Source organism: Amblyraja radiata, chromosome X (genome assembly GCF_010909765.2).
Source record: "Amblyraja radiata isolate CabotCenter1 chromosome X, sAmbRad1.1.pri, whole genome shotgun sequence".
NCBI lineage: Eukaryota > Metazoa > Chordata > Chondrichthyes > Rajiformes > Rajidae > Amblyraja > Amblyraja radiata.
This window is the reverse complement of record NC_045999.1, coordinates 13,632,089-13,656,702: the sequence shown is the minus strand read 5'-3', so window position 1 is coordinate 13,656,702 and position 24,614 is coordinate 13,632,089. Positions and strand designations below refer to the sequence as shown.

Here is a 24,614-nt window from a genome sequence, read left to right as displayed (position 1 = left end):
AGGCACTGTGGTGGGAGTGCCTGAACTCCCTTTGCGAGACTGCTCCTCACGAAGCAAGTCCCGCTGGAGCATACGCTCCACGAGCCGCTCCATGCGGCTCATGTGGCTGTCTCTGACCCGAGCGGGCGGTGAGACGTCCCCGTCCGAAGAATCGGAAACCACCGGCCGGTTGGTCTTCCGTGCTGCTTTACATCCAGCCCGCTGCTCAGGCTCGGCTCGGTGTCGGGGATGGCGGATCGCTGGGTTAGCAGTCCTACCGCCTCTTGCCCCCCATTGATGGAACGCTCCTCCGTTGGAGTCGAACTTGGAAAGTCTTGTTCTGTTCATGTTGTCCTGTTGGAACAAAACAAAACTCTTCGCCAGAAAAAACGACCTCAGAATATACTTACCTGACGGTCCGTCTTTTTAAACTGTAGCGGGAGCGCCTGACTCCCGCTGCGTCGCTGTTGCACTGCTTGAACGCAATGTCGCGCATGCGTGCTGGACGGGTTCTTCACGTAGTCACTCACGTGACTCCGAAGTAAAATTGGATTAGGAGGCAGAGATCAGTCATGATTGAATGGCGGAGTGGACTCAATGGGCTAAATGACCTAATTCAACTCCCAAAACGTGTGAATCAAGCCATACACAATACACCAGGTAGTGCAAAGAGAAAAATGCAAGAGTGCAGAATATGCTCTATTCCCTCAAATCAATGTGCCTATTCACAACTCCCCAACAGGTAATGGATGCAAAAAGCTGGAGTAACTCAGCGGGTCAGACAGCATCTCTGGAGAAAAGGAATAGGTGACATTTCGGGTCGAGACCTTTCTTCAGACTGAGAGTCAGGGGAAAGGGAGACTACAACTTCCCAACAAGTGAAACAGCCCATGCAAGACAGGGACAACAATGAGACATGGGTTCATAAGTGACGTAATGTTCCAGTACCAAGAGTTTATCCCGCTGAGTTACTCCAGCTTTTTGTGTCTATCTTTGGTTTAAACCAGCATCTGCAGATCCAACACATTGAGTTTATGATCCTGTGAATAAATACAGTAACATACAGGCACAAAGAAAATCTTGCTTGCAGCTTCATCGCAGGCACACAACAAAAATTAAACAAAACATTGAAAATGGTTCAATGATGCTTTTATTGTCATGTGTGCAAAGTGCAAGCGCACAGTGAAATTATTTTCTTGCAAACAGTCCCATTTCATACCCAAGTACATCCCTGATTAGCAAATTGTACAGAAATAGTTTACTGATCCCAGGTGCAAGAGGTGCCATGTTTTGGCACCATTTTCAGAGTCCAGTCCACACTCCAGGTATTATCAGCAGTGCTCGTTCTAGGCGAGCCCCAGGCCGCTGCGGGCCTCCAGCTGTCGCCCTCCCTTGAACGTGCCGGTCGACCTGCGAACCGACGTCTTTCTCCACACCCATCCACCTTTGTTCCCCGTGGGTACCTCTCACAGCCGGTAGGCCAGACTCCTCTCCATTTCTACCAGCCTCGCTCCTCAACGGTCACGTACATCGTCGTCAGCATTATCCCCTCAGTGCCTGGTTTTCGGGGTACGAGCACGAGACGGTTCCGTTGCTGAAGTAGGATTAGGGATGTGCGGGTCAGTAAGAACCTGATAGTTGTAGGAAAGTCGCTGTTCCTGAACCTAGTGGTGTGGGACTTCAGGTACCTCCTGCCCGACGATAGCAGTGAGAAGAGGGCACGGCCCGGATTGTGGGGATCCTTTGATAGATGCTGCCTTCTTGAGGCAGCGGCAGGTGCTGATGCGTTTGATGGTGGGGAGGGATGTGCTCGTGATGAACCGGGCTGAGTCCACCACTCTCTGCAGCTGTTACGTTCTTATACATTGGAATTGCCATACCTGGCCATGATACTTTCTACAATGCATCTGTAGAAGTTTGTTAGCATATTCGGAGGCATGCTAAATCTACTTGAACTTCAAAGAAAGTAGAGGATCTTGTGCGCCTTGCTCTTCATCACATCTATAAGCAAGGCCCAGGACAGCTCACCGAGATAATAATGAAATCCCCTTTCTCAAATCAACGATTAGCTTCTTGGTTTTCTTGATGTTGAGCTTGAAGCTGTTGTTGCAGCACTATTCAACCAGGGTTAGTTTAGTTTAGAGACACAGCGCGGAAGCAGGCTCTTCGGCCCACCAAGTCCACAGCGATCAGCAATCCCCGAACACTATTCGACACACTAGGGACAATTTGCAATTTTACCAAGACAATTAGCCTACACTCCTATATGTCTTTGGAATGTGGGAGGAAACTAGAGCACCCAGAGAAAACCCACACAAGTCACGGGGAGAAGATACAAACTCCGTACGGACAGCACCCATAGACAAACGAGAGATATAGAACAATGATTGAAAGATATGCAAAAAAGTAATGATGATAAAGGAAACAGGCCATTGTTAGCTGTTTGTTGGGTGACAATGAGAAACTGGTGCGACTTGGGTGGGGGAGGGATGGAGAGAGAGGGAATGCCAGGGTTACTTGAAGTTAGAGAAATCAAAATGTATAGCACTGGGCTGTAAGCTGCCGAAGCAAAATATGAGATGCTGTTCCTCCAATCTGTGTTTAGCCTCACTCTGACAATGGAGGAGACCTAGGACAGAAAGGTCAGTGTGGGAATGGGAAGCAGAATTTGTGTTTAACAACCGGGAGATCTATTCACCGGTTGTGGCAATAGCCAGATTGAAGTAAATCCAGGTCATTGCTGGAGCAGGAATTGATCTGTGCCATAACTAACTTAGAGTGTAGGATAGATAACCAATCCTACACACTTGGGACAATGTACAATTTTACCGAAGCCAATTAACCTACAAACCTTTACGTCTTGAGAGTGTGCGAGGAAACCGGAGCACATGGAAAAAACCCATGTGGTCATGGGGAGAACGTACAAACTCCGTACAGACAGCACCCGTAGTCAGGATCAAACCCGGGACTCTGGCGCTGAGAGGCAACAGCTCTACCCGCTGTGCCTGCAGCTCTTTCTCACACATTCAATCTCCTGTACACCTCAAGCCCAGAGCAAGTGTTGGCTGACATCAGGAACTGCAGAAGCTAGAATCTTGAGAAAAACACAAAGTGCTGGAGGAACTCAGCGGGTCAGGCAGCATCTGTGGAGGGAATGGACAAGCGATTTTTTGAGTTGGGACCCTTCTTCAGACTTGGCATATATTGTTGCTCCAAGAGCTGGTCATAGACGAATGCCCCTGTCCCACTTAGGAAACTTGAACGGAAACCTCTGGAGACTTTGCGCCCCACCCAAGGTTTCTGTGCGGTTCCCGGAGGTTGCAAGTAGTGGAAGCAGGTAGGGAGACTGACAAAAACCTCCGGGAACTGCACGGAAACCTTGGGTAGGGCGCAAAGTCTCCAGAGGTTTCTGTTCAGGTTTCCTAAGTGGGACAGGGGCAAAAGTATCCTGTAGGTGTGATTCTGCTCTCACAGCCCAGAGACTTTCAACCAGCTATCAGCTATCATCTATAACAATGAAGAAAAAACATGTCATCCAGGCAACCCTTGGGCGGCACGCTGGTCCAGGGGTAGAGTTGCGGCCTTACTGGGCCGGAGACCCTGGTTTGACCCCAAATGCGGGTGCTGTCTGTACGGAGTTTATATCCCTGCGACCTGCTTGGGTTTTCTCCAACATCTTCGGTTTCCTTTCACACTCCAAAGACGTACAGGTATGTAGGTATATTGACTTGGTAAATGTATAAATCGTCCCAAGCGTGTGTAGGATAGTGTTAATATGTGAGGATCGCTGGTCAGCACTGACCCGGTGGGCCGAAGTGCCTGTTTCCACACTGTATCATTAAACTAAAGTTGGTACGTCTTTATGAAATTCAGTCCCTTGCAAGTGGTGACATAGAATCAAAAGGGGTAGGTCACTTGGGACTGAGATGAGGAAAAACGTTTTCACCCAGAGTTGTGAGTCTGTGGAATTCTCTGTCACAGAAGGTAGTGGAGGCCAATTCACTGGATGTTTTCAAGAGAGAGTTAGATTTATCTCTTAGGGCTAAAGGAATCAATGGATATGGGGAGAAAGGAGGAACGGGGTACTGATTCTGAATGATCAGCCGTGATCATATTGAATGGCAGTGCTGCCTCGAGGGGCCAAATTGCCTAGTCCTGCACGTATTTTCTGATACTATGTTTCTATGTGTGGGTGTGGATGAAACAGAGTCAGCTCCCTGTCAGAAAAGTGCAGAACACAGCAGGCTGTGTGGAGCTTTGAAAACTCGCTGGGACGAGAAGACAGTTGAGGGTGTGTAGTGAACCTGCTCTGAGGTGCTGTGAGGATGTGACCTCTATCTTTATTTCTTACAGCAGAGGCAGTCTGCTTCATGTGTCTTGACGGATGATAATTTCTGGTAGATTTTTATGCTTACTGTGCACCTCATCCAGAGATCAAGAAATAAAGTATAACTTCGCAAAGGAGAAGAGATCTGTATGCGCGCTCTTCCCTGTCTCCCACTTGCATCTCTCTCTCTCTCGCTGTTACACCCCGCTCTCCCGCTACCTGTTCCTTTGGGGCGATGAGTTGACCATTTATGGGAGTCTCTCTGGAATCGAGAATTTCATTTCTCATTCATATTCATAGATGAGGCTAAAGAATTCCATTGCCTTGAAATTAGCGGAATAGTGAAATTCGACTCAGAAACTATCATCATTGTATTCCAGTCTGGAATACATAAATTTTCCTACACGGCACCCCAGTTCCTCAAATTAAATATATTTTTACACATAAATTATGAATAAAGATAAGAATTTATACAGTTTCTTCAGCCAACGCTTCATTCGCTTTTTCTTAATGGCGAATTACCTTTGACAAATCCCATGATACCTTGCGTTTTCTGAATACCGAACTCGCTTATTTTCTATGTATCTATGTAAACTAAACCCATCCATCAAATGCACATTTGTCCAAAATCCACAATGTGTAATTAGTTTTGTTTAGTTTAGAGATGCATCGTGGAAATCCATCAAGTCCATGCCGACCAACGATCACCCGTTATCTATTTCTCCACCCTACACACTAAGGGCAATTTACAGAGGCCAATTAACCAACAAACCTGCACATCTTTGGGACAAGGGAGGAAACCGGAGCACCCAGAGGAAACCCACACGATCACAAGGAGATTGTGCAAACTCCGTACAGACAGCACTCGACCATCCCCGTCCCCTCCTGTGCGCCCCCCACCCCCCCGGGGCGGCCACAGACGTCTGGAGCGGCGCCCCCAGGCAGCGCGGAAAAGCAGGGCTTGTGACCTAGGGAGTCTGAAGAAGGGTTTCGGCCCGAAACGTCGCCTATTTCCTTCGCTCCATAGATGCTGCTGCACCCGCTGAGTTTCCCCAGCAATTTTGTGTACCTTGTGACCTATAACCTGGGCATGCGCAGTCGGAATACCGAACTTGCTTATTAAGGGGTGGGCAATAAATGCAGGCATTGCAAGCAACACCCAGATACACCCATTTCCATGTTCTTCCAAACATTTCCTGTCAATGTAACTGCCCAAATGTCTTCTAAACTGTTATTATAGTACCTGCCTCAACTACCTCCTCTGGCAGCTCCTTCCGTACACATGGTACCTGATGTTGGGTCTCGACCAGAACGTTAATGAATTTAAATTAGATTCCCTCATAACCTCCTTTATTCCAAGAGCAACCCCAGTCTCTCCACATTCCTGTAAAACACCCTTTGGTAAATCACTTCTACACCCTCTCCATAGCTTTTCTCAAGTGGGGCGCCCGGAACGGGACACAGTGGTCCAGTTGCGGCTGTCCAGTGTTCTGTAATTAATTGTACCAGAGGCTGGACACACGGTTTTAATTGTGTCCTTGAAGGCAGACACAAAATGCTGGAGTAACTCAGAGTGGCAGGCAGCATCTCTGGAGAGAAGGGATGGGTGACGCTTCGGGTCCCATTGATGTGCCACTGGTCTGGTTCACCAGGGGAATACAGTGAGTGAGCATGAATCGTTGTCTGAAGGGGTTCGGCCCGAAACGTTGCTTCGCTCCTAGTTGCTGCTACACCCGCTGAATTTCTCCAGCATTTTTGTGTACCTCCGTTATCTGACTCTCCAAGCCAATGTGTTGCTGGCCGGCACCCCAGATTGGCTCTCAGTCAATCCGCGCTGAATGCAGCGCCAGTGGGAAAATTGACTGGGAGTAAATAAACTGACGGCGCTCAACATCGCGCTGTAACGTCCTCTCACAATTTATAACTCAGGTTAGGTTTAATAAATAACGGATCTGGGTGGGTTGCAGGGAGGCTGGGGGCTAACTGCTGGAGCCCGGGGACGGTGGCGGAGACGCGGGGTGTGGGGGAACGGCGCAATCCCCGGGCAACCCACGGTCCAGCGGCGAGCATTGTAACCCCGGGTACAACGGCGTAGTCGCCCGAGCGGCCCTAACGGCTGGCGACACACGGGTGCCCGCGATCCACCGGCGCAATCCCCGGGTGGCCAAACCTGAGCGAGCGGGTGCCCACACGGTCTTGTGGCGAACAGGCGGCCCAAGCGGCAGAATGGCCATCCCGCGAGCTGGCGGGCGGGCGGGCTGGCGGCAGTTGATGGCTGTGCGCGCGGGTGCCCACGACCTGGCTGGCGGCGGTTGACGGCTGTGCGCGCGGGTGTCCTCTAGTATCAAGAAGGAACTGCAGATGCTGGAAGATCGAAGGTACACAAAAATGCTGGAGAAACTCAGCGGGTGCAGCAGCATCTATGGAGCGAAGGAAATAGGTGGCGCTTCGGAAGTTGTTGAGGGTGAGGACCAACTCCGCTAGGCGGAGGAGAGTGTCAGTGGCTGGGTATAGGTTGCTCCTCTGGTCGAGGAAGAACCGGAGGGCTTTGAGGCCATCCTGGTGGGGGATGGAGGTGTAGAGTGACTGGACGTCCATGGTGAAGATGAGGGGTGAGGGCCTAGAGAGTGGAATTCGCAGAGGCGGCGGAGAGTGTCTGAGGTGTCTAGAACATAGGCGGGAAGGGATTTGACCAAGGGCGATAGTATGGAGTCAAGGTATGTGGAGATGAGTTCGGTGGGGCACGAACAAGCAGAGACAATGGGTCTGCCGGGAGAGCCGGGTTTGTGGATTTTGGGGAGAAGGTAAAAACGGGCCGTGCGGGGCTGGGGAACGATGAGGTTGGAAGCTTGGTCGGGCAGGGCGTGGGAATTGATGAAGTCGGTGATGGTGCTACATATGGTGGCCTGGTGCTCGTCAGTGGGGTCATGGTCCAAGGGTAAGTAGGAGGAGGTGTCCGAGAGTTGGCGCGTGGCCTCGGTTTTGTAGAGATCGACGCGCCAGACTACCACGGCACCTCCCTTGTCGGCGGGTTTGATAACCCAATCTGGGTATTTGCGGAGTGATTGAATGGCAGTGCGTTCAGGGGGGGGGAGAGATTGGAGTGAGACAGGGGAGTGGAGAAGTTGAGGCGGTTGACGTCGCGGCGGCAGTTCTGGATAAAGAGTTCCAGAGCCGGGACGTTACGAGGGGGGTTCCACGAGGAGGGGGTGCGTTGGAGACGGGAAAAGGGGTCATCATTGGGGGGCGAGGACTCCTTCCCATGGAAGTGCGCTGTGAGGCGGAGACGACGGTAGAAGCGCTCCAAGTCATGGTGGGCGCGGAACTCATTGAGATGGGGACGGTAGTTGTTGAGGGTGAGGACCTGGCTGGCGGCGGTTGACGGCTGTGCGCGCGGGTGCCCGCGACCTGGCTGGCGGCGGTTGACGGCTGTGCGCGCGGGTGCCCGCGACCTGGCTGGCGGCGGTTGACGGCTGTGCGCGCGGGTGCCCGCGACCTGGCTGGCGGCGGTTGACGGCTGTGCGCGCGGGTGCCCGCGACCTGGCTGGCGGCGGTTGACGGCTGTGCGCGCGGGTGCCCGCGACCTGGCTGGCGGCGGTTGACGGCTGTGCGCGCGGGTGCCCGCGACCTGGCTGGCGGCCGCGCGCGGTGGGCGGGACACGTGCGGGAACGGCTGTCAGCCACGGCGGGAAGGGCGGAGGGAGGCGCGGCGCTGAGGCGAGGCGATCCCAGCCCAGCCCGGCCGTGCCGCCTCCCTCCCTCCCTACCTACCCACCCGGACAACACAACCATGCATGTGCTGTGCTCGGCGATGAAAGGTAGGCGGCGAGACTGGGCCGAGGATCAGGCTGTGTGAGGCGGGCGGGGAGAGGCCCGCGGACCGGGGCCGGACCGGGATGTCTGTAGCTGCCCCGGCTCTGGGTGACAGCACCGGCCGGCACAGGCAGGGCTGCACCGGGTGTCCGCTCTCTCACCCGGTGTGTGGAACCGGGCATAGAGAGGCCGAAGCTCCGACTAAGCCGCTCTGTCCCCCATCCACACACCTCCCTGCTCTGTAAAAGGTACAGCTTATACTGTCCCTGCCATCTGCTGTAGGGTAAGATGTGTAGGAAGGAACTGCAGATGTGGTTTAACCGAAGATAGACACAGAAAGCTGCAGTAGCTAAGTGGGACATGCAGCATCTCTGGAGAGAAGGAATGGGTGACGTTTCTTGTCGAGACCCTTCTTCAGACCGAAGGGAAAGGTTTGCAGACAGGTTCACCCTCCCCAATGGGTGAGGTAGCAGGTAGCTCTGAACTCTTAAAACTCTGCCGTGCTGCGCACAAAATGTTGCATGGTGAGGGCAAATAACTTTTCTCAATCACTGCATTTATCTCAGTTACTGAGGACGAACGACAGGGCATGGGTCTAGGAGCAAGGTGATGGCAGACCGAATGTGGGTTGTGGGATCATAAAACCGTGTGTTTTGTAGGGTCTGGTGGAGAGGTAGACACAAAATGTTGGAGTAACCCAGCGGGTCAGGGCAGCATCTGTGGATAAAAGGAATAGGTGATGTTTCATCACCCTTCTGAAGTCTGCAGAAAGGCCATCTATTGAATGCCACCAATCTAAAAATGCCACCTATTCCTTTTCTTCAGAGATGCTGCCTGACCCGCTGAGTTACTCCAGCTTTTTGTGTCTATTGTTTCTAAACCAGCATCTGCAGTTCCCTATACATTTTGCATGGTGGAGAGTTGTCGGGTGTACACCTGTCAGAGTGAGGCACACCCTGAGCCTAGAGGGCCCTTCACAGGAGAGCCGGTTTACTTTTGGACTGATGATTTGTCATTAGTGTAATAGACCCAAACAACTATCAGCACATCCATAAGCCTGTATTCTCTGATTTCCTTGTTTCCCTTCAGTCACCCCTCTTTATAAACCTCACCACCCACATCAGGCCACACACTAAAGTTCCGATCACTGTTCCCATCACTGTTCTTGTGGGTATATAATCACACCCCATTGAACTCCTGTAGCTCTGCTCTGGATTTTCAATTGTGAGGGAGCAGTGCCTTTTCTCAATCAATGAGGACAAATGTCAGGGGATGGCACTAGAGTCAGAAAATGACAGATCGAGTGTGGTTTCTGAGATGTATTGTGTGGAGTCTGTGGAAGAGGGGTCAGTACACCTTTCAGTGAAGCTAGTCTCATTCTTTGTGGATGAGGTGCTGAGTCTAGAGAGTTTCGAACTGGGGAGTTGTTTTGCCTCTGGACTGTTGATTTGTCATTAAGCTCATAAAACGCTCAACACTTCCATAAGGCCATGTGGTCTACATTCCTTGCTGCCCTGAAATCATAATTCCTTTTAACTTCTTCATCCACGTCTGGCTGTGTTCTATGCCTCAATATTCCCAATGCTGTTCGTGTTGGAAACCCCAGTACGTTACATTCAAACGTTGAACAAGCTGGACACAAAGTGTTGGAATAACTCAGTGGGTCAGGCAGTATTTCTGGAGAATATGTATTGGTGATGTTTCGGGTTGAAATCTGTCTTCAGACTGAGGACTGTTTCCTCTGAAGCATCAGAGGCTGAGATGCAACCTGCTGATTATTTCCAGTCAGATGTGGGAGGAATTGGTTGGATTTTCTATCCTGAGTGCCAGTGATCCAGTCAGAACCTATCAAGTTCCTCTGCAGAAGTTGCTAAGCCTAGTTGGTATGGGAAGAATCTTCGGATATCCATTTTGTGCATGTTGTCACTGGAATGCACAACTCCACTCTCCATGGGGCAGCAACAACAATTGCACACCTTTGCTGGAGCACGTGCAAGCCCAGCACCTGTGGAGCCTACTTCACGTAGAAGGCAAATGCTTGAACCCAATGACTGAGTTGGTGTGATTGTGTCATTTCAAGTTGTAGATAGATAGAGTGGTGAAGAAGACTTTTGACATGCTGGCCTTCATCTGTCAGAGTGTTCTGTGTAGAAGTTGTTACAGTTGTACAAGAGGCCACGCTTTGAGTATTGTGTTCAATTTTGGTTACTATTCTATCGGAATTTTGCCATAAAGCTGGAAATAGAGCTGAGAAGATTTAATGGGAATGTTGCCAGGTCTTGCGGTACTGCGCCATAAGGAGAGATTGGGCAGATTAAGACTACTCCTTGGAGTACAGGAGGCTGAGGGGTGATCTTCTAGAGGTGTACATAAAGGTGTTTTTCTATGGTACGGGAATCAAGAACGAGAGGGGCATATGTTTAAAATGAGAGGGACAAAATTTAATAGGAACCCGAGGGGTAACTTTTTGCTTAGGCTGCCAGAAGAATAGTTGAGGCTGGTACCATAAAAACATGTAAAAGACATTTGGAAAGGTAGAAAAGGCTTAGAGTGCCATGGGTCAAACACTGGCAAATGATAATTACAGCAAGCTCTTGATCAGCTGGAAAGTGGGCTCAGGCTAATGGAGTTTAATGCAGATAAGTGTGAGGTGTTGCATTTTGGGAAGTCAAACCAAGGCAGGACCTTTGCAGTGAATGGCAGGGCCCTGGGGTGGATTGTTGAGCAGAGCGATCTACGAATACAGGTACACAATTCACTGAAAGTAGCGTCACAGGGTGATCAACAAAGCTTTTGGTACATTGGCCATCATCAGTCAGGATATTAAGTATAGAAGTTGGGAATGGTATATTATAGTTGTACAAGATGTTAGTGAGGTACTCTGTTCAGTTTTGGTCACCCATCTATAGGAAGGATGTCATTAAGCTAGAAAAGGGTGCATAGAAGATTTATGAGGATTTGACCAGGATTTGAGGGCTTGAGCTATAGGGAGAAGTTGAGCAGGCTAGGACTTTATTCGGAGTGAAGGAGGTTGAAGGGTGATCTTATAGAGGTGTATAAAATTATGAAGGGAATAGATAGGGTGAATGCGCAGAGTCTTTGACCCTGGATAGGGGAATCAAAAACAAGAGGACCTGGGGTTCAAGGTGAGAGTGGCAAGATGTAATACAATAGATTCATTCAGAGATTGGTGGTTATATGGAACATGCTGCCAGAGGAGGTAGTTGAGGCAGTTACTATAACAGCATTCAAAAGACACTTGGACAGATACATGAAAAGGACAGGTTTGGAGGGATATGGGCCAAACGTGAGCAAAGGGGACCAGCTTAGATGGGGCATCTTGGTCGGCATGGCGAGTTGGGCCTGTTCCCATGCTATATGATTCTGTGACTCGATGACTTTAAGTCTCACAGCAGCACATTAGTTATTTCTATGACCTGGATTCAAGCCTCATGTCCAGTGCTATCTGTGTGGAGTTTGCACGCCCGCTAGGTGCTCTGCATTCCTCCTGCACCTCTAAGAGGGTTGTTAGAAACATAGAAAATAGGTGCAGGAGGAGGCTATTCGGCCCATCGAGCCAGCACCGCCATTCATTGTGATCATGGCTGATCGTCCCCTATCAATAACCCGTGCCTGCCTTCTCCCCATATCCCTTGACTCCACTAGCCCCTAGAGCTCTATCTTATGCCCTTGTCCCACTTAGGAAACCTGAACGGAAACCTCTGGAGACTTTGGGTCCCACCCAAGGTTCCCGGAGGTTGCAGGTGGTTGCCGGAGGTTGCAGATTGAGGAAGCAGGTAGGGATACTGACAAAAGCCTCCGGGAACTGCACGGAAACCTTGGGTGGGGCGCAAAGTCTCCAGATGTTTCCGTTCAGGTTTCCTAAGTGGGACAGGGGCATAACTCTCTCTTAAATCCATCCAGTGACTTGGCCTCCACTGCCCTCTGTGCAGGGAGGCCAAGATTGGCTGTACACCGAGGGATTAAAGAATCAAAGGCATGTTGATGGGTTTGTTTGTGAGAATAAGTCGCGGGGTTACGGGTTTGTTTTGTTGGGAGCCAGCATGATACCATGAATGGCCTCCTGTGCAGTAATAAGTAGATAAACATTAATCTTGCACCCACTCCTTGGTAATAGATCAAAAATCTAACCCCACAATTGACATTCTGATTTCTTTGTTAGTCTCCTAATCTTTGACAAAATTTTGCTAAAACATTAAAAAAGCAACTTTTAAGTGGCTTGCTGGAGCTTGCAGTTAAATATCAATACAGGGATCACAAAGGATTTTTTAATTGTAGATTATTTTGATAAGGAAATCAAGTGAAATGTGGTTAAGTGCAGAAAGTGGTGCTGAGGTAAAAGATTTCTCTGATCATGTTGAATGACAGAACAGACATAAAAAAACTGCAAATGCTCAATCTAAAAAAAAAGTCAGTCAGTGGATATATTTAAGGCAGAAATAGATAGATTCTTGATTAGTATGGTTGTCAGAAGTTATGGGGAGAAGGCAGAAGCCATGATTGAAGGGCAGAGCAGACTAGATGGGCCGAATGGCCCAATTCTACTCCTGTCACTGATGGCATTCTACTCCTATCGTATGATATGAAAATGCTCAGCGGATCAGAAAAGACGAGTGCTCTTACTCTACGAGATATGACCTCAAGATCTGGTTTCAAAGGTGACAATCAATTGAACAGGCTTGTCAAAACTGTTTGGGATAATCTTTGAGTTTGTAAACATTGTGGGCCGAAGGGTCTATTCTTGTGTTATACTGCTAAAAAAAAAAAGCCCATTATTTCCTATACTTTTTAGTCTCTATCCAGAAGAGACTTTCCCTGAAGGCAGTTTTTGTTGAATATCTACATGTCTGTCTTTACTGTTTGATTTTGGCAGAATCTAAATCTCATTGGCTATGGACTATTCTTGTGCTACACGTGGCTTTAATGTGTGTGCTCTGTGCATAGTACAATGATTATATCTAACTGAGAAACTTAAACATAGGTGATTATCAAATAATTTTCTATGTAGATGTCACCCTGGCAAACTGCCACCGTTAATTCTTTGGGTTTCAAGCACCAATTTCCACAACTGCATCACAGAATAAACAGATGGTCTACAGCTTTTCAAATTTAAAAAACGTTATTTTTGTTGATGTGGCAATAAAATGAATTGAAGAAGAAAATTAAATCTTGGATAAATAACTACTTTCTGTCTTTGATGACGCAAGTTGATTATTCCATTTTATCTGCATGAGGACTTCCCAGAGCTTTTCACATCTAATCATTTGCCTTCAAAATTTAATTTGTACCCAATCTAATCTGGGAAAGTTAGTGTGATGTGATGTGAAGGGATAGTTAGGATCTGGTATGATGCATTGTGATGGTAGAGTCCTAGAGAGGAAGGCCACATGGATACATTAACTGTGTAAGAAGGAACTGCAGATGTTGGTTTAAACAGAAGACAGACACAAAAAGCTGGAACATCTCTGGAGAGAAGGAATGGGTGACGTTTCGGGTTGAGACCCTTCTTCAGACTGGTCAAGGATAAGGGAAACGAGAGATATAGACGGTGATGTAGAGAGATAAAGAACAATGAATGAAAGATATGCAAAAAAGTAACGATGATAAAGGAACCAGGCCATTGTATGCTCTTTGTAGGGTCAAAATGAGAAGCTAGTGCGACTTGGGTGGGAGAGAGAGGGAATGCAGGGGCTACCTGAAGTGAGAGAAATCAATATTCATACTACTGGGCCGTAAGCTTCCCAAGTGAAATATGAGATGCTATTCCTCCAATTTGCGTTTAGCCTCACTCTGACAATGGAGGAGACTGAGGACAGAAAGGCCTGTGTAGGATTAGAAGGAGGATTAAAGTGTCCAGCAACCGGCACTTCAGGTTGCTTCACGCGGGCTGAGCGAAGGTGCTCCGGGAAACGATCGCCCAGTCTGCATTTGGTCTCGCCGATATATAAGTGTCCACATCTTGAACAACAGATAGAGTAGATGAGGTTGGAGGAGGTGCAAGTGAACATCTGCCTAACCTGAAAGGACTGTTGGGGTCCCTGGACAGTCGAGGGAGGAGGTATAGCGACAGGTGTTACATCTTCTGCGGTTGCAGGGGAAGGTACCTTGGGAGGGGTTGGATTGCGTGGGAAGGATGAGTTAACCAGGGAGTTGCGGAAGGAACATACAGCTTACAATGGCCTTTTTCCTTCATCATCGTTACTTTTTTGCATATCTTTCATTCATTGTTGTTTATCTCTCCACATTACGGTCTATATCTCTCATTTCCCTTATCTCTAACCAGTCTGAAGAAGGGTCTCGACCCGAAACGTCACCCATACATTAACTGGCTCATTAAAATCTTTTGCAGTGTTCAATGTGTAATTCTGGAATTCAACCCATTGACCAGAGTTAAACCTAAATTTCAATCTAATCTAAATTTTATGAATTTATATTAAGCTCATTTTGCACTTAGCTAACTAGGCTTGTATAATATCAATCAAGTGGAGACTCGGTCAATTTGTAGTAAATTGTATCAAAGGCCTCCACCTATTATATAGTAATCACAGAATGATTAAGAGTAATTTTAAAACCTCTATCAATAATAATAAGAGTAGTTTCAAAACCTCTATCACGAGGTCTCACTTTTCAATAACACTTCCCAGGGCCCTGCCAACTATGTATTTCCTACTGTGGTTTAACTTCCCCCAAAATGCATCATTTTGCACTTGTCTGAGATAAATTATTTAAAATCACTGTGTGCCAGCAGCCACATTGATGTTGAATGTAGCATGAGTCGGAGCTTCTGGTAATCAGGTGCATATCATAATGTTGGCAGTAATCATAGCAAGCCTTATGGCAGGTATGACAACTAGCCACAGCATTATTTGTCGCTGTGGATAAATGCTAGCACCATCTGAAGCTGTATGCATAGCAGCCAATGCAGCAGAATGTATCGTCCACCTGGATGAATGGTAATGTCGTTGCCTCATGTCAAGTGATGACATGTCTTTGGCAAGAAATCTTTGGGTCACAGCTTGAAAGGTGGAAAAGACCAGGACAGCCCTGGAGTGACAGCAGGCACACATGGCACTTGGTGCAGGGGAGGGAGAGCCCCCACTGGCAGTCATTGTAAGATCAGCAGTATTGTAATGGGGGGTGGTGGGGGATTGATGAGGATGATGGGTGGCATGGATGTGAATCACACGAGGATGGAATGCGATGTGCACAAGTTGTTCTTCGGTGTAACTCCAATGGGAAGCTGTAGTGTCATTCTGTGGCTGCACTCAGCAAGGTTTCCACCTGAGACGGTGACAATTCTGCTCTGGCCGTTAGCTTCCTCCAATATGTTGTTTGTTCTCCAGATTCCAGCATCTGCAATCTCTTGTGTGTATCTCCACAGAAATGTGCTTAATAGAGGTTGGCATCTTAATACTCTGGGATAGAATCTCCAGGGATGGTAGGAGATGAACGTAAAAGAGAAGGTCCCATTGTAATACTGATCAAGGTGTAGTAATGAGAGAGAATGTCCTGCAAAGGGCATCAACCAAAGTTGTATGGATAGAACTTCAGAACAAAAATATGGGGGGTGGATCACTTTATTGGGAATATAGCGCAGGTCTCTTAACAGTCAGCAGGCAAAAGAGGAACAATTCTGTAGACAGATTTACCATGGAGAGGAACATTGAAGCTTGTGAGTTAGGAAAGGGTCATCAATTCACTTCACGATACCACTATTGTGAAGGAGGAGGTGTTGGTGGCTTTAAAGTACATAAAGATGGATAAATCCATGGATGCTGACCAAGTATATCGTATGATTCTTTGGGAAGCCAGGGAAGAGATTGCTGGGGCCCTGACAGAGAAATGTGTTTCTTTAGCCACAGATCAGGTACTGGAAGCCTGAGGGTGGCTAATGTTGTGTCTTTATTTAAGAAGGGCTACAAATACAAGCCAGATAGTACAGGGTGGTAAACTTTACATTTGTGGTTACAGTGGTTCTGAAAGATAAGATTTATTTGCATTTGGAAAGTCAAATTTTCAAATTGACTTAGGGATGGGATTAGGGATAGCCAGCATGGCTTTGTGCAAGGCAAATAGCGTACAATTTATTTGATAGAGTTTCTTGAGGAGGTGACCAAGAGGATTGATATGGGTTGGCCAGTGAACTTTGTATGCATGGCCTTTGACAAAGTGCTGCATAGTACGATCTAGGAGCTAAGACCACGTCGGATTCAGTGTGAGAAAGGAAACTGGATGCAAAATTGGCTCGGTGGTAGGGAGGCAGTGAGTGGTAGTGGAGGCCCGTGACCAGTGGTGTGATGCAGAGATCAGTACAGGATCCTTTATTATTCTTCATGCATCAAAATCATTTGGAAGAGAATGTAGATGGCATGATTGGTAAGTTTGTGGATGACACCAAAATTGCTGGTATTGTGGACGGTGAAGAGTGCTGTCCATGGTTCCAACACGATCTTGATAAACAAGGAAATGGCAGATGGAATTTATTTCAGACAAGTGCTAAGTGATGCATTTTGGGGATTTTAAACCAGGCTTGGAAATGTACAGTAAATGTCAGGACCCTGGGGGAGTATTATTGAACAGTGAGACCTTGTTTCAAGTGCACAGTTCAAGTGTTTCAAGTGCACAGTAGGGAATGTAGATGCAGGAATCTGCAACAAAAAAAATGAAGTAAAGGAGGAACTTTGGAGGGAAATGAACAGATCACATTTTAGGTCACAACTCAAAACGTTGTCTGTCTAATTCCCTCCACAGATGCTGAGTTCCCCAACACTTTGTTATTTGCAAAAGTGTTAGTGAATATTGAGGTGCAGAAGGACCTTGCTGTACAAGTCTAAGGATCCAAGGTGCCAGCACAGTTAGATAAGGTGGTGAAGAAACCACATGGGTTTCTTCATGAGTTGGGGCTTAGAATGTAAGAGCAGGGAGGTTGTGCAATAATTTTATAAAACATTAGTTAGGTCACGGCTAGAGTACTGTAAGTAGTTCTGGTTGCACACTATGAATGGCATAATTGCATTTGAGAAGGTACACAGGAGATTCACCAGGATGTTGCCTGGTTTGGAGCATTTCAATTATGAGGAAAGACTGGATAGGGCTGGGTATGTTTTTCATGAAGCTCAGGAGGATGAGAGAGGATCTGATAGAAGTGTACAAAATGATGAGTGACATAGCTAGGATAGACAGCAGTGGGAAACTATTCCCCAAAGCAGAGGTTGTTAAAACTTGAACACTTGGGTTTAGGGTAAAATGTTTAGGGGTGATATGGGGAAGAATGTTTCCCCGAGAGGTTAGCTGGAGGGGGTGGCAAAGGCAGGGACTCTCACAACATTTAAATAATATTTAGATGACCAAGGCACAGATACAGACCAATGTTGGTAAATGAGGCTAGTGCATGTGGGTACCTGATGGTCGACATGGATATGATGGGCCGAAAGGCCTGTTTGATGTTTTATGATGTTTCTATTACTCCAGAGCATCCCTGTTTTCTGTAGTACAGTACAATACTGGCAAATGATTGTGACCAATATTTCAGGGGTGGGTGTGGTGCAGCTTAATCTATTTACTGGGCATGATGTTGGCATGGTGCCAGTGGGTCTGTGGAATCTTCTAGGCAGTCTAACATTCCAGTCTTTGGATGTGAGGCCCAAACATCTGTTCGGCTGTAGACTATCCTGTTTATTGTTGGGAAAAACAATGTCTCTGAGTCTCAGGTGGAGTAAAAGATGCAGACATTGGAACAGAATCAGTGAATGAATGAATGAATGAATGAATAAGTTTATTGGCCAAGTATTCACATACAAGGAATTTGCCTTGGTGCGCCGCCCACAAGTGACAACATGACATACAGTGACAGTTAACAATATAACATAAAACATTAAACATTAATAATAAAACATTATTGATTAAACATGTGAATTAAATAAAATACCAGAGCAAAAGGAGACTACAGATTTTTGGTTATTGAGCTACCACTCGTGTAAAAAGCTGTTTTTATGTCTGGCTCTGGCAGCTTTGACAGTCCGGAGTCGCCTTCCAGAGGGAAGTGATTCAAAGAGTTTGTGGTCAGGGTGAGAGGAGTCAGAGATTATCTTACCCGCTTGCTTCCTGGCCCTTGCAGTGTACAGTTCATCTATGGAGGGAAGGTTGCAGCCAATAACCTTCTCAGCTGATCGGACGATTTGCTGCAGCCTCCAGGTGTCGTGTTTGGAGGCTGAGCCAAACCAGACCATGATGGGGAAGGTGAGGACAGACTCTACAATGGCCGTATAGGATTGGACCATCATTGCCTGTGGCAAATTGTGCTTCTTCAGCTGCCGCAGGAAGTACATCCTCTGCTGTGCCTTTTTGACTGTGGAGTCGATGGTAGCCCTCCACTTAAGGTCCTTGGAGATGATAGTTCCAAGGAACTTAAAAGACTTCATAGATGTGACTGTGGTGTTGTTGATGGTGAGTGGGGTGAGGGGAGGGGGAGCTCTCCTAAAGTCTACAATCAATTCCACTGTCTTAAGAGCATTAAGAGCGCAGCCTTCGATACAGTGAACCATAACATCCTGCTCACCAGACTCAAAGACCTCGGCATTGAAGGCTCTGCACTCAGCTGGCTCCGTTCCTACCTTTCCAACAGATCCCACTTCATCTCTCTCCACAACCACACCTCTGCTACAGCCGCAGTCACTCAAGGCGTTCCCCAAGGCTCCGTACTCGGCCCTCTCCTCTTCATCATCTACATCCTCCCCCTTGGTCAGATACTCCGCCACTTCAATCTGGACTTCCACTGTTACGCTGATGACACCCAGATTTACCTTGGCACCAAATCTCCCCACAACCCCCCCCTCTCCCATATCAACTCCTGTTTGTCAGCTATAAAAACCTGGATGCAACATAATTTCCTCAAACTCAACAGTGATAAGACAGAATTCCTCCTCATAGGCTCCAAAGCCACACTCAGCAAAATCAATAACCCCACTCTCACCATCGACGGCACCACTGTCTCCCCATCTCCCCAGGCCCGCAACCTTGGCGTGATCTTTGATTCCACCCTCTCCCTTGAGCCTCACATCCGCCATGTCATTAAAACCTCCTTCTTTCATCTCCGCAACATCGCCAAACTCAGTCCCTCTCTCACACCGCCTGCTGCTGAAAGACTCATCCATGCCTTCATCTCCTCCCGACTGGACTATTGCAACTCACTTCTCCTTGGCATCAGCTCCACCTACATCAACCGACTCCAACTGGTCCAGAACGCAGCCGCCCGACTCATCACCCACACCAAATCCTGGCATCACATCACTCCAGTCCTCAAAAAACTTCACTGGCTTCCCATCTCCCACCGGATCACCTACAAAATCCTGGTCCTCACCTACAAAGCCCTCCACCATCTGGCCCCCCCATATCTCACTGACCTCCTCTCCCCCTACCAACCCTCACGGTCCCTCATATCCACATCAGCCGGTCTCCTCTCCATCCACAAGTCCAACCTCCGCAGTTTTGGGGACAGAGCCTTCTCCAGGGCAGCTCCCAGGCTCTGGAACTCCCTCCTCCAACTGATCCGCAATTCCGTGTCCCTCACCATCTTCCAGTCCCGCCTCAAGACCCATCACTTCACCTCTGCCTATCCTTAGCCCCACGTCCCCGTCCCTTTTCATCTGTGCATTAATTGCCTCATACTGTGTTTTGTATTGAATTCTGTCTTTACTTTGTGTACTAGTCATGTCTCTACTATTTATTTTATTCCCCCTACATGTTTTTCCTCTACATGCTCAATTTTTGTAAGGTGTCCTTGAGACTCTTGAAAGGCGCCCATAAATAAAATTTATTATTATTATTATTATTATTGAGCTCCAGGTTGTTGCGATGGCACCAGGACGTCAGCTGTGACACTTCCTGTCTGTAGGCAGATTCCTCCCCATCCAATCAGGGTTCAATCAATCAATCAATCAATCAATCAATTTTATTTGTATAGCACATTTAAAAACAACTCGCATTGACCAAAGTGCTGTATATCAGTTCAGGTACTAATGTGCTACATACAAAGGTACACAGACCTAACAATACATACATAAAATGCTAGGGAGTAGAAATAGGTTTTGAGCCTCGACTTAAAGGAGTCGATGGAGGGGGCAGTTCTGATAAGGAAAGGGATGCTATTCCACAGTCTAGGTGCTGCAACCGCAAAAGCGTGGTCACCCCTGAGCTTAAACGAGTGTCGTCCGCAAACTTGAGAAGCTTGACAGAGGAGTCAGTGGAGGTGCAGTCATTGGTGTAAAGAGAGTAGAGGAGAGGGGAGAGTACGCAGCATTGTGGCGCTCCTATGCTAAGCGTTTGCAGATCCGAGATGTGCTTTCCCAGCCTCACATGCTGCTTCCTGTCTGTCAGGAAGCTGGTGATCCACAGACAGAGGGGTTCTGTCAACTCGGAAAGTTTGGAGTGTAGTAGCTCTGGCTTATGTACTGACTGGGGGCTCTTTGGGGTGCACACCAATACAAACAAAACGTGTTTACATGAGGACCTCAAGATCACTGACCCCGCGAGTGAAGGTGACCAGGTCCACTGCCCACCTAACCAGATAGGTTGATGAAGTTGGCGAAGTTGGCAAATGTCACGGAACACGCTGCTCTTATAGTTGGAGGTGGATGCAGGAAGACGGGCACCTGACCAACATGCACGTGCCAGTGTCCTTATGAGCTGCACTTAGGGCTAGGTTTGTTCATTTCACATCAGCACAGCTGGAAGCGTTCTAAGGAGAAATAGCAAGAATTCAAGGCCATCATGTTCCCATGACGGTGAAAGCCAGGGATAACTCGTAAAGGGAGGGAGTCCAAACTGTCGAGGGAAATTGAGGCTTTGACAAAGTGAAAAAAGGAACCATGTGACAAAGATAGGGAACAAATGAGAGGGAGGATTGACAGAAAATGCTGGAGTAACTCAGCGGGACAGGCAGCATCTCTGGAGAGAAGGAATGGGTGATGTTTCGGGTCGAGACTCTTCTTCAGACTGAAAGTCACGGAGGGAAACGAGAGGGAGACGATGATGTAGAGAGATATAGAACAAATGAATGAAAGATATGCAAAAAAGTAACAATGATAAAGGAAACAGGCCACTGTTAATTGTTTGCTAGATGAGAACGAAAAGCCGGAATGATTTGGGTGGGGAAGGGATGGAGAGAGGGAGAATGCAGCGGTTTCTTGAAGTTAGAGAAATCAATACTCATATCACTAGGCTGTAAGCTACCCAAGCAAAATATGAGATGCTGTTCCTCCAATTTGCGTTTGGCCTCACTCTGACAATGGAGAAGACTTAGGACAGAAAGGTCAGTGTGGGAATGGGAGGGGGAGTTAAAGTGTTTAACAACCGGGAGATCAGGTAGGTCCAGGTGGACTGAGCGAAGGTGTTGAGCGAAACCTTCGCACAGTGAGAGGGTGGCCTGTCGGAGTTAAAATAAAAGTGTAGGGGAGAAGTTTAAAAGGAAATTAGGAAGGCAAAGAGAGTTAAAATAATCACTGACAGGATGAAAGTAAATATGAAGGTGTTCTATAACTATATTAAGGAACAAAGAATAACCAGGGTAGAACCAGTTAGGGACAACAGGAGAAGTATAGGTGAAGTCCTGCTTGAAAACTATCTTTGGTATTCACAAAGGAGATGGAGAACTGAAGGACAAGGTGAAATTCTAGTGCAGGTCTCCATAAATAAAGAGGAAGTAGTAGATGACTTAGTTTAGAGATGCATAAATCCCCTGGGCTGGACGGGATTTATCTTGGATGGCTGTGAGAGGTAAGGGAGGAGATTGCAAGGGCGCAGGTTGAGATTTTTAAATCTTTGCTAGATAGAAGGAAGAGGAGGGACCACGTTGAAACTTTCCGAATAGTGTAGGGCTTGGATAGAGTTGATGTGGTGAGGATGTTTCCACTAGTGGGAGAGCCTAGGATCAGAGGTCATAGCCTCAGAATTAAAGGATATTCCTTTAGGAAGGAGATGAGGAAGAATTTCTTTAGTCAGAAGGTGGCGAATCTGTGGAATTCTTTGCCACAGATGGCTGTGGAGGCCGTCAATGGATATTTTTAGGGCAGAGACAGATAGATTATTGATTAGTATGGGTGTCAGGTTATGCGGAGGAAACAGGCGATTGGGTTAGGAGGGAGAGATAGATCAGCCATTATTGAATGGCGGAGTAAACTTGTTGAGCTGAACAGCCTAATTCTGCTCCTATCAATTATGACCTTATGACGACTGGAGGATGGCAGACGTGGTTGCCATTTTCAAGAAAAGCAGCACCTATGAGCCTGTTGTCTGGACAAGTCGGCGGTGGGGAAGACGCTGGAATAAATTCTGAGGGAGAGGATGATTGATCATTTGGAAAGGCAGGATTTAATCAGAGATAGCCAACATGACATTGTCATGGGTAGGTCCTGCCTGACCGATCTGATGGAATTCTTTGAAGAGGTAGCAAAGTGTATTGATGAGGGCAGGGCAGTAGATGTGATTTACACATGGACTTTAGTAAGGTCTTTGACAAGGTATCATCTGATCTGACAAGAGCATATGCTTCTGGAGAAGCAGCTTGGCAGATTGCCAAAGAACAGTGTGCAGTTGAAATAGCAGCTTTGCGTTGATGCAGGTTTCTTTGGGCTTTGGGAATGACTGGGATGGACAGAACCAGGCCTAGGGGAAGATGCCAACAGTTGGCGCAGTCGTAGAGTAACTGCTTTACAGCACCAGAGACCCAAGTGTGATCCTGACTATGGGTGCTGTCTGTATGGAGTTTGTACGATCTCCCTGTGACCACTTAGGTTTTCTCTGGGTGCTCCTGTTTCCTGCTGCAAACACTTCCAGGTTTGTAGGTTGATTAGCTTCTGTAAAATTGTCCCCATGTGTAAGATAGAACGAATGTATTTGTGATCACTGGTCGGTTCGCACTTGCTGGGCCGAAGGGCCTGTCTCCACGCTGTATCTATAAACTAAACTAAACAGTCGTGAAGAACCAACTGGTTTTACTGAGCTTCACTGCAGTCTGGTGATGTCACATATTATTTTTTACCAGGATTGCCTGTTGCATTGAGACTCCCTTCACTCGCAGAACCAGGTCCCAGGGTGTGGGGGGAAGAGCCGATCAGTAAATCTCTCCTGGTTCATTTTGACTCGTGGAACCTACTCCAATTATAATGTAGCCTAATGAGGCCAGGAACGACCAGGAGAGGATGATTGATGGGACTCGTAAATATCTGGAATGCTCACCGTGGGGAGCTAAAGCAGATGAGGAGATTGCTGAGATTGAGAAAATGTAGATCAATCAAATTTTCAGCAGTTGATTGTGTATTAATATGTAAATACATAAACTATTTACGTAATAATTATACATAAGTTAATTTCTTCCTTTTTGGAAATATACATTCTAACATATTGAATGAGTATTTGAATCTCAAAGAACTATATAAGGTGGAATCACTTTTGACATGGTTGTGTCAGCCACCGGTGTGAGTTGGAGACATGAGAGACTGCAGATGCTGGAATCTTGAGCAAAAAGACAAATTGCTGGAAGAACCCAACAGATCAGACAGCACGTGGAGGGAATTGGACCGACGTTTTGAGTCCAGACACTTCACAGACTGATGGAGTAGGGAAGAGAAAGTTGGAAAAGAAATGGGAGTGAGGCAAAGCCTGGTAAGTGATAGTTGGGTGCTGGTGAGAGGGGGGTGATTGGCAGATGGGTGGAGATACGTAGTGACAAAGGCCAGAGGTGAAAAGGAAACAAAAGGACATCGGGTAAGGAAAGAAGATGAGTGTACCAAAATGTATGCAGCATTCAACGATTCGGATCAATGAATGGAGAAAGCACATCGTAAAGAGCACAAATAACTATTTATTAAAGCAAAATACAAGTAAATACACAGAAAAACTATTAACTATCAATAGTAACAATACAAAATAACAGGTTTCACGTCACTCTGCGTCTTCGAGTCTCCTGTCTGCTGTCACCAAGCTCGCTCTCTCTCTCCTTGGTGAAGCTCTTTTCTCGCCCCGAAGATGAAACTCATGCTCTCATGGTAGAAGCATGTTTAGTTTAGTTTAGTTTAGTTTAGATATACAGCATGGAAACAGGCCCTTTCGGCCCACTGGGTCTGCGCTGACCAACGATCCCCACACATTAACACTATCCTACACCCACTAGGGGCAATTTTTACATTTACCAAGCCAATTAACCTACAAACCTGTACGTCTTTGGAGTGTGGGAGGAAACTGAAGATCTCGGAAAAAACCCACGCAGATCACGAGGGGAACGTACAAACTCCGTACAGACAGCACCTATAGTCAGGATCGAACCCGGGTTTCCGGCGCTGCATCCGTTGTAAGGCAGCAACTCTACCACAGTGCCACCGTAACCACCCTGTATTTATATAATAATTTTTATCTACAAGAACAACAGGTGATTATGTGTCAAACTAGCTATCCGCCTTGGTACCATAATTGCATGAGT

General features: G+C 47.3%; 1 protein-coding gene across 2 annotated transcripts in view; it reads left to right on the top strand.

The window, feature by feature from the left end:
- The first annotated feature begins 7,988 nt into the window (after window positions 1-7,988).
- rora (RAR related orphan receptor A) overlaps window positions 7,989-24,614 on the top strand; it is a 110,655-nt gene continuing 94,029 nt past the window's right edge. For both annotated transcript variants that reach the window (XM_033015035.1, XM_033015036.1), the window contains exon 1: window positions 7,989-8,124. In XM_033015035.1, coding sequence (XP_032870926.1) covers window positions 8,097-8,124 — 28 coding nt within the window. In that variant the 5' untranslated portion in view covers window positions 7,989-8,096. The remainder of the gene's footprint in view (window positions 8,125-24,614) is intronic.